We start from the raw sequence: 10,208 nt of genomic DNA on the forward strand, positions 1-10,208 counted from the left end.
AACAAAGGACTTTATACTTAATTTTCAAAGATACGGAAACCACCTTCAGTGGGTTTCGAACCCAGGACACTTTTTTCGGAGTTATAACTTTCGAAGAAACTGTTGGCTGGTTTCACGGAAAAAGCATGCCATGTTTGGTGCAAAATCGATAAATCTGTTCTCGAGTTGAAAGCGAACACATTTTCAGTTTTGAAACGTATTTATATATTTTTATGTATTAAGGCAGGGTGTCCCAGGCTTTTCCAGACCTGGGGTCACGTTCACCTCGTTCGATTGGCGGGCTGCAAAGTCGTGAATGACCATGGTAGTTTGTTACACGTGCTGATGCAAACAGGATCAGATGTTACTCAAGAATTTTTTTGTAGCAAAATCAGTCATTACTGAGATATGACACTTTTTTTTTTTTAGTTCAGAAATGTTTCAGTTCAAAGTTTGTCTGCCCGTGCTATTCGTATTTATCCCTTCAAGTGTTTTTTTTAAATCGATACGACGTTATTAATCTCAGTAGCGACATTTATTGAAAATTTCTGACGGCATCGACAAGACTTGCGTCAGATAACTTTTTTTTTTCGTATGCTGTGACAAAATTATGATTAAAAATGTACGCGGGCCGCACAGAGCACATCGTCGGGCCGCTTGTTGAGAACCCCTGTGCAGAGGCGTGATTTAGAACTTTCGTGTCGCAACGGAAGGGAAAATAATAGTTGCCGAGATCTTGGCGTGGTTCGAAACATCTCTGTAGGTCAGTCTAGATAAGGGACGGCTTGTGATAAGAGGTTCTCCTGAATGTAGTTCACTGTCAGACACAAATGTAACAGGAGTATTTTTTGGTCTGACAAGATATGATGGCCAATCGGAGATATAAATTTTTCTCACTGTGGTCTAGCGGTTAGAACGCTGGCCTTGTAATCCTGGGGTCTCGGGTTCGATTCCCGGCGGTGCCCGAATTTATAACTTGTGTTGGGCAAGACCGTGGTCTAGGCAACACGGAGTTTTCCTCCGTGGCATCCCAACAATTACTCCATTCACACACAGAAGAAGGCAATGGCCAACCACTTCTGCATCATCTGCCAAGAACGTATATGAACAGGTCCCAGTCCGAGAAAAGGATGGAAGGATCCTGTTCATATGGACCTGTCGTCAGACAGAACACTAAATAAATAAATAAAATGGGAATACGTACTTAATTACTTTGTCGCCACATTCCCCTCGTACAATTTATTTTGCACGTACAAAGCCACACCCCCTACGTACCGAATTAGGAGGTAGTCGATTTTCAGACAATTTTTTCGCTAAATAATACACAAATTATAATAATTTTTAGTTTAATACCGGTAATTACATAAGACATAACATTCTGTAATGAGGTGTAGTTTTTTTCTTAGAGCTATATACGAAATTAATTAGGTTAATTTTACCTTATGTAACCATAATATACGTAATATTTGAGGTTACAACAACCCAGAAGACACAAATCTTCAACTATAATTTAAATCGACGCGTGCCGGATCGGTTCTTGTCAGTAATGTGAGGTTAAGTTATGGACATTTGCATTTGAAGTTTACAGCTCTCATCACTACAGCGTATAAGAGAACTACGACATTTCATTCATTTCGATTTGGTTGTTTTAGTTAGCATTTGATCTGTGATAAGACCGTGACATTTTAACTTTGCCTGAGACATCGATAATTCGCAGCAAAACAAAATATTTAATTAACACTCAATGAAATTGCCTTAATTCCTTAATTTGCGTCGTAATTTGCAGTGTCGTCATGTTATAAATCAGATTACATGAGATTTTTACGTATCGTGCTAAGTCTTCAAAACTTTCATAAACAAGTCGATCCAGTCTTCATCCTCCCAACATTTTCCCTTAAGATCCATTTTAATAATATCCTCGCATCTACTCCTGCGTCTCCCAGATTCTGTTTCCTTTGGGATTTCCGACTACATTATTACTGTTATGTTATTTTTATTGTTACTATATTATTGTATTATTATTATTAGTTGAGAGACTAGAAACATTAATCCTCCAGAGAACATTTATGTCTGAGAACGTTCACAGTTTTTTTTTCTCGTGAGAATGAAATAAAGCCCGTAACAGATGCGTGGAAAGGTGTTCATCAGGTGGTACGTATAGTTACCATTACCCTGTTCCTATTTCAAGCAATTACATGCGGTTATGTTGGTTACGCAGTCGTAAATTGCTTTCGAAACTCTGTCCAGGTTGGCGCTGTTGAGAGCGCATATGTTGATTCGTCCACAAGGTAGAATGTGAATGTGATGTTTCTTGCCAAGATATTTCGCCTGCTTGACTGGAAAAAATATAAATGGCCGTGTTAAAGTTACCACAATATAGCCCTTAATAAGGAAGCGATTGGGAGTGTAAAGAGGTGACATCTGTTTTCTGAGTTGCGAAGTTGTGAAACAAATGCCGTATCAGGTGCGTCACCTGTCTCTACAAAATGGCGGCCTCTTCGTGTTGCGAAATGGCGGACACGGAATTGTTTGCTGTGGGTATGATGAATAAGGAACCGTGAACAACTGACAAGGGGCGGTACTTCAGCTCCAGGGTTTTGAGCGGAGGGGGGCTGACAAGGTCACGCCATAAAGAATATCGTATTACGAAATGTCACATGTTCTTCGGCATTAACTCAGTAATAGAAAAACTCGGAATTCTTGAAGAGACAATAATACATACTGAACCTAGGCATTTATCCGATGATATTACTTAAAAGAATCTTAACGAAATATAAATCGAGGTTGTGCGTTGGTTTTAAATGGTTCGGGATGAGGACCAGTTGTGAGCTGACACTTTTATATTCCTTACATGACAGACCACTGTAAAAGAACATTCCAGTCTGATTTGTGACGTGACTCCAGTTTCCAGGGGTGCCCAATTTCTCCAAACGCTCCCTCAGTCCTTGTCTAACGATCTTTAATCGGTTCGCCATCGCCTCAAGGCAGTTAAACCTGAAAAAGAGAAAATTAACCGAGTGTTTTTTTAATTACGCACGTCTGTCGGACAGACTGCTTAAAGTTCAAGGGGTTTATAAAATTTTTAGGATTAATAAAAAATACAGCGAGGCGTTTGGTTAACAAGCTTGATTAAATGCTTACAATACTGAGTCAGTGGCCGTGATGGACTATCGTTTTTTTTTATTTATTTAGTGTTCCGTCTGACGACAGGTCCATATGAACAGGATCCTTCCATCCTTTTCTCGGACTGGGACCTGTTCATATACGTTCTTGGCAGATGATCCAGAAGTGGTTTGCCATTGCCTTCTTCTGTGTGTGAATGGAGTAATTGTTGGGATGCCACGGAGGAAAACTCCGTGTTGCCTAGACCACGGCCTTGCCCAACACAAGTTATAAATTCGGGCACCGCCGGGAATCGAACCCGAGACCCCAGGATTACAAGGCCAGCGTTCTAACCGCTAGACCACAGTGAGAAAAATTTATATCTCCGATTGGCCATCATATCTTTACAATATAATGATTAGATCATGCAATTTACCATTGTTTGGTTAATTGAGGATCTTGTAGGGTCCTTATTACGATTTCAGCCCCATGTTTAGAGGGGCAGAGGTACAAGGCTTGGGTTATCGCCTCTAGCTTCACTTTTACAACCTCCGTCTCCTCTCGACTTTTCTCCTTCAGTACAACGGAGAGACATCCGGTCCGGTCACCTGTAGAAAGAGAATCCTATGCTAAATTGCGTCAGCTGATAGTCAGACAGTCGCGGGTTTCTCCGCCACCAACAACGAGGTCTTGGAGCTGAACGAACGAGGTTATAGAAAGTACTGGGCATGAACACCCTGAGGGCGGAAAGAAGTGTTTTAAGGCGTCCAGTAGGTGTTGAGAGGGAGTTGGTATGACTCACAAATTATTTCTCCGAGTTCGTATTTTATTATATATTTTTTTTTCTGTGTGATTTATTTGTTTGTTGCATATCTAAGGTTATTAATTAATTAATTATCACCTTTAATAAATTTAAACAGTGTTAAAATTTAATTATTTTTCAGTTACGTTTATCATTAAATAGTTTTTTTCAGATTTAATTAAATGTATTCTCACCGTAAAGTCCCATGTTCTTAGAAAATGTCTGAGCAATTAGCATCTCGAAGCCTCTGTCCGCGAAGTACCGGACAGCCCAGGCGTCTTCCTCCAAATTACCACTGGCCAAGCCTTGGTATGCGGCATCAAAGAATGTAAATAATTTTCTTTCCTGTAAGGAAACAACAACATAAATGCAGAGTTATCGACAGACCTTGAGGAATATTCACACTGCCTTAAACTGTAAAAAATATCGCTTCTGAGAAACATGTCTAGAGTCTAGTTTTCCTGTTGTATTGCTTTAAAATTCTGAAGTTTTCTCTGCGAAATTCGCAGACTAGACACACGTATTTAAATATTTGTTTTGCAAAAATGAGGCAGAAATGTAAAGTCTTTTTCAAAATCGTTTACAGATTGGCTCAGATTCAGGTGACGTTCATACCCAAAATTAACAATTAAATCATTTATTTGTTCTTATATTTATTTCAGACTTACTAATTATGTTGGAATACCTAATACAGATAAGTCCTGTTTTCCGACTCTCATCCCACATTTGGCTTCCCATGGTAATTTGGTCCTTGGAAAAAAACAATTTACATTTTAATAAATTCGCTTTTGAGTGTCATTCATTTCACGAAGTGTGATACTTCCAAATGTGGGCATTCTTTCCACCAACGCGGGATGTTAAGCTTCCCCTAACACGTGAAAACTTCGATACCAAAGAGTCCCTACCTGCATGACGTCCGCGACCTCAGTCCACTGCTTCTTCGTGAGGTCACATCCTGTCGGATTGTGAGCGCACAGTTGTAGGACAATAACAGAATTTTCTGGGGCCTCTCGGAGATCCTCAATCAACCCCTCGAAGTCCACGCCCCTTTTGACGGGATCCCAGTATCGATATTTGCGAGAAGTCGAAAACCCCGCGTACAGAAAAGTCAGCTCGTGGTTATCTGTGACACAGGGAAACAGTTGACTGCGTAAAGACGTCGATGGGTTAGAATTAAAGTAAGTCACATATAAAGCATTGGATGAAGTACATTTCAAGGACGTTGTCCCTCTCTCTGTCTCTCTCTCCGAAAGTACTCGACGATTTTTTTTACGAAATTTGATACAGAAAGTTTACATCAAAAATTGTTGGACAACACAGAGTCTACTTTAGTTGAATTTAAAATTAAATTTATAATCTTATAAAAACTTTTAAATCGTTGTAATTTAGGGTATTTATACAAAGAGCATGTCTAATTTACGTCGGTAATTTTTTTTTAAAAAAAATATTATTCCATTGTAATGTGTGGGTCTGTTTAAGCGAATTATTAAAAGCAAATTGAAAATTCCCTTGTAAACATGACTGAGATGTTTGTTAACTTTGTAACGAATCCTTTCTGCAATAAATTGAACATTAAGACAATTAGTGCAAATCACGAAAAAATGGAAAACGCTTATGTAAAGCTCGTGTTAGGAAACGCCCTCGTTAGGACAATCTGATCAGAAACCTTAAATTTTATGGAGATAAATTTATTAGTTGAATTATTTATCATGTAAATAAATAATTACAAGCGCCAGAATGTCCTCAGTGTCCCAACGTTTAGAATACCACTGGTCCACGGAAATAATACTTTTTTAACGTGTTAGCCTGGTTAACACGGCTAACATGAACGCTTCGCCCCTGGACTATAGAAAGTAAGGCAATACAGAATGTTGAAGATATCAGAGTAACTGATAGGCAATATCTCATGCGTTTAGCTTACCCCAGGTTGGATCCGAAATGTAGAAAGTTGTATAATTATAATATCTGGCGAGGAGCTCTGCCCCGACACGAAGTGCACTTGTGCCACTGACTGTCTGCACGCCGAAGGCCTGTCAAAGCAGGAGAGAAGCCCTGGCTAAAATCCATCGGACAGATCTGACATCCTCAGGACAGTAAAAAAAATGTCGAAATTGTCCCTGGACTGTAATATAAGACCACGTGGTCTTGTAGGTATATAACAAAATTTTTTGGAGAAACTTACTGTGTCAATTTTTCATCAGACCCGGAGTGCCGTGATGCACCCCCCCCCCCAAACAGACGACTTGACTTTTTTCTGGTTAATTCATTTGTCATCTTAGTCTTGAAAGAATTTCGCAGTTTCTGATGTCATAAAAAGTTTAATTTATTTTAGTTTGGATTTTTATATTACTCCTGTCAGATTTAATCAAAATATAATTAAAACCTTTGCCGGTCGGTGTTCCCGCGTGACCGGAAGTTGTTCGTGGCTGCACCTACCTTCCCATTCTGTAGGTGAGGGCTTTTCTCGCCAAACACAAGACGAGGCACCAGATCGTTAAACGACTGGAGTCCGAGGTAAGTCACGTATTCGTGATTAAAATCATCGCTCTGAAGCAGTTTCTTCTCGAGTTCAAGAACAAATGGCATCACCCATGGTTTTCCAATTTCGTCCCTGTAAACTAGAGACAATTGTGGCAAATTAAACCTTGAGTTGTTATTAATGAGTGACGGTTGACGGTTTGTTTACCGAAAGAATTTTCAACTGCATTTGACATGAACAATGCAATGCATGGAGAATGTACAGAACCCAAGCAACGTTTGATTGGATGGTCTGGAAAAACCTCGTGGCTATAACAATCGAAACATTACGTTCGAATGTGCAAACCAGTAGTTTCCCGCGTATTTTTTGACGTAAATGCGTCTATACGGAAGGGTCATTCGGCAAACAAGTGAAAGGAAAACGTGTAAGATCCATATCAACAAATCGACGACAATGGTTACCTATGGAACGTCGTGTTTACTCGGCATTGTTGTTAAATAGGAAAACGTGTAAGATCCATATCAACAAATCGACGACAATGGTTACCTATGGAACGTCGTGTTTACTCGGCATTGTTGTTAAATAGGAAAACGTGTAAGATCCATATCAACAAATCGACGACAATGGTTACCTATGGAACGTCGTGTTTACTCGGCATTGTTGTTATCTATGAAAACGTGTAAGATCCATTTCAACAAATCGACGACAATGGTTACCTATGGAACGTCGTGTTTACTCGGCATTGTTGTTAAATAGGAAAACGTGTAAGATCCATATCAACAAATCGACGACAATGGTTACCTATGGAACGTCGTGTTTACTCGGCATTGTTGTTACTTAGGAAAACGTGTAAGATCCATATCAACAAATCGACGACAATGGTTACCTATGGAACGTCGTGTTTACTCGGCATTGTTATTACCTAGGAAAACGTGTAAGATCCGTATCAATAATGTGTTAATATGGATCGACAACAATGGTCAGCTTGCGTGCATTGTTATGTTACCTAGGAAACGTCATCTGTTTACTTGTCATTGTTGTAATTAAAGATAATATATAAACTTCCTTTCCGTATAGACGTATTTACGTCAGATCCTCCGGAACCGTGGTTCCACTGTCAATTTTTTTGCAACGGTAAATTAACGCAGTATAAGTTGGAAATTTACGTTTAACTTCAACCGAACAGTGAACAAATTTGTAATATCGCAAGTAGGACTTGAGGTTCTCTCGGAGGACAGTAAGCAGATGGCTGTTTTCTGGGTCGTAGCGCCGTGTAGAACCTTCTCACTATTATTACATTTTATGATAATCCCTGTTAATTCCTGCCTCTTTGATAGAAGCAATCATCAGTCACCAGACACTTACCTCCAAAAACCGCATCTATTTTATCTTCAGTGTCATCTTTATCACTGGCTTCAGAAGCAGAAATCGATACAAGAACTGGATTTGGAATGTAGGAACACATTCCTGAAGACGACATCTTGGCCTAAAGTCAAGACAGCTAATAAACTGAATAAGCTGACGTGAACGTATTTAAATGGGTTGGATCAAAGTTAAATTGTGGATGTTTCTGTGTGATAAACTTAAATGTAGTACATGAATCCTCTTAGCGTTAAAAGTCATTGTCTGTCAGTAATCTGTTTAATGCATTTACGTAATGGCAGGCTTCACCCATCCGGAAAGTCAAATGAAGTCCTGAAGTGTATTTTGCTTCAGGTGCATATCGGACAACCTGATACAGGTAATTGCCGCGTAACTCAGCACACCCTGTACTCTGGAATTCGTTTCCCTTTCTACTCCCTACCGGAATTCAGTTATCTGTTTCCCCTTCCATTTTGTGTCCGTACAATTTGTACTCGATAATTTCGCAGGAAAGGGTTCTCAAGGACGACGAATTTCAACTATCGATTCCCCCACTTCAATTCTTATCGTTCCATTATCCCTTATTTTGACACCTGACATCTGATAAGGCGTTTTCAGTTAACTACAGTCACTAACCCAGTTTTTCTTACGAATTTTCCTTTTCTCCTGAGGAAGGAAACACATCCAGCTTCCGAAACGTTGCGTTCTTTTAAGGCTACTAGACGATGGAAAAAAATCGGGCAATCTGTAATACATAATTAATACTTTTAATCTTGGCTGAATTATATTTATTTAGAATAATATCTACAAAAGTTCATCGTATTTCGAGGGAATGCGACTTTGGGAAGTTATGGAAGTTAATTGAACGTTTAAATCGTAGTGGCAATTATAAGTTCCACCTGCTTTGACATTGAATACGTGTATTTTTTTTTATTCGTGTGTTTCGTATGATTCTCGATGTAAACAGCGATTATTTCCTTGATCAGTGTTAACCAGTCGATCTTTTTAATGGTGAAGTGTAGTGTTTTCTTCGCGGTACGGACTGAATACGTAATATTTCGACGATCTTCGGCTTCACGGGTTAACCAGTCGATCTTTTTAATGGTGAAATGTAGTGTTTTCTTCGCGGTACGGACTGAATACGTAATATTTCGACGATCTTCGGCTTCACGGGTTAACCAGTCGATCTTTTTAATGGTGAAGTGTAGTGTTTTCTTCGCGGTACGGACTGAATACGTAATATTTCGACGAGCTTCGGCTTCAAAGGGTTAACCATTCGATCTTTGTAATGGTGAAGTGTTGTGTTATTACGTCATGTTGTATCAAGGAGGGAAAATACAGATCACAGCGGGAATTGCTTTTTTCCGACGTCAGTGTGAATGAAACGAAAGTTCATTATTTCAGACGATGATTAGTTAATGTTCATCACGTGACTGCTCGATAAAACTTGAAGCGATTAATACGATAAAATCCTGTCGGACTTCATGCCTCGTCATGTTAGAACGTCTAACGTTTCAGAGGCCCGTTTCGTGTCCATCATCAGGGAATAATTACGCAAGACTCACAAGAAAGTTGGATCGCGTCTGTAATGTTTACGATCTTGATAAAAAAAACACCAACATCCGAGCTCAGGGACATTGAACTCATCGTAAGAGATATTTTATCTGTCGACAGTTAACCAATTTCCAAAATCCCAGAGCCATTCTAGACGCGCCTGTGTACAGAATGATCTCGAAAGACCGTTTCGAGAATCGATACTGCTGTTGAAATCGATGACATCATAATTGTACTAAAATTAACCTACAAATGAAGTTATCAACGAATGATTTAACATGTATCGTATATTTCAGATGCCGAGCTGACAGTATCTTTGAACTTTGCTTTATTTGTTTTGATATGCGGTACAAACTGAGCGGACAGCAAGGTTAAGGCCTTAAGGAGACTCGGTCGATCTCTAGCAACACGAAGTATGAAGTTTCTGTGTACGACCGAGTTCATTGTAGTAGAAAAGACGTTGTTCGTAAGCTCTCAGACTGTTCTGAATTCATGCCATTGTCAATTTTACGAAACTTCATTTATCATTGCGACAGTAATTTTCGTGGTGCATTGTTACATTTCATGTGGTTTGAAAAATGGAATAATGTACCTTGGTTCAACAACGTGATAAATAAATGTAATGATAAAGTGAAGTCATGTTACATTGTCTTCCTGGAGCAGTTGATGTTCATAAGACGTCGACCAGAAAGGATTGAGGAGGAAAGGTAGTGGCCTATTTTAATGTACTATCCCAACATTCGGCCGAGGAGGGGGTGGTAATAGGCTGTGCCCATTAGACACTTTTTCGCCTGAGACGACCTTGTGGTCTGGTAGAAGTTTACCGATGTTTCAGAGGCGATTGGTGGTTCCATCATCAAGACGACCATCTTCATATTCGATGTCGTGAGAACCTGAAAACTCTCTTGGCTAATGCATGTCGCAACATGT

At 39.5% G+C, this 10,208-nt stretch overlaps 2 protein-coding genes across 2 annotated transcripts in view; one reads left to right on the plus strand and one right to left on the minus strand.

Annotated features, from left to right (window-relative positions):
* Nucleotides 1-10,208, plus strand: part of LOC110828163 (BTB/POZ domain-containing protein 2) — a 312,552-nt gene that overhangs the window by 236,902 nt on the left and 65,442 nt on the right. The gene's annotated exons all lie outside the window — the stretch shown is intronic.
* On the minus strand, nt 1,309-7,851 carry LOC110828170 (aspartate aminotransferase, cytoplasmic-like). The gene is made up of 8 exons (XM_087360947.1): nt 7,728-7,851; nt 6,320-6,501; nt 5,805-5,913; nt 4,789-5,006; nt 4,078-4,228; nt 3,518-3,689; nt 2,831-2,973; nt 1,309-2,315 (listed from the first exon to the last, which is right to left on the minus strand). The coding sequence occupies exons 1-8, from the start codon at nt 7,840-7,842 to the stop codon at nt 2,158-2,160; spliced, it is 1,248 nt and encodes a 415-aa protein (XP_087217073.1). The 5' UTR covers nt 7,843-7,851; the 3' UTR covers nt 1,309-2,157.

This window comes from Zootermopsis nevadensis, unplaced genomic scaffold, assembly GCF_977971745.1.
Source record: "Zootermopsis nevadensis isolate Lab colony 2312 unplaced genomic scaffold, Znev_1.0 Znev_ptg000050l, whole genome shotgun sequence".
NCBI classification, from domain to species: domain Eukaryota; kingdom Metazoa; phylum Arthropoda; class Insecta; order Blattodea; family Termopsidae; genus Zootermopsis; species Zootermopsis nevadensis.

Coding starts and splice junctions, on each gene's coding strand:
- LOC110828170 (XM_087360947.1), bottom strand. CDS start 7,842: ATGTCGTCTTCAGGAATGTGTTCCTACATTCCAAATCCAGTTCTTGTA. Junction 5,007..5,804: donor CATTTCGGATCCAACCTGGG/GTAAGCTAAACG, acceptor CCTGTGTCACAG/ATAACCACGAGCTGACTTTT. Junction 2,974..3,517: donor CCTCAATTAACCAAACAATG/GTAAATTGCATG, acceptor TCTCTTTTTCAG/GTTTAACTGCCTTGAGGCGA.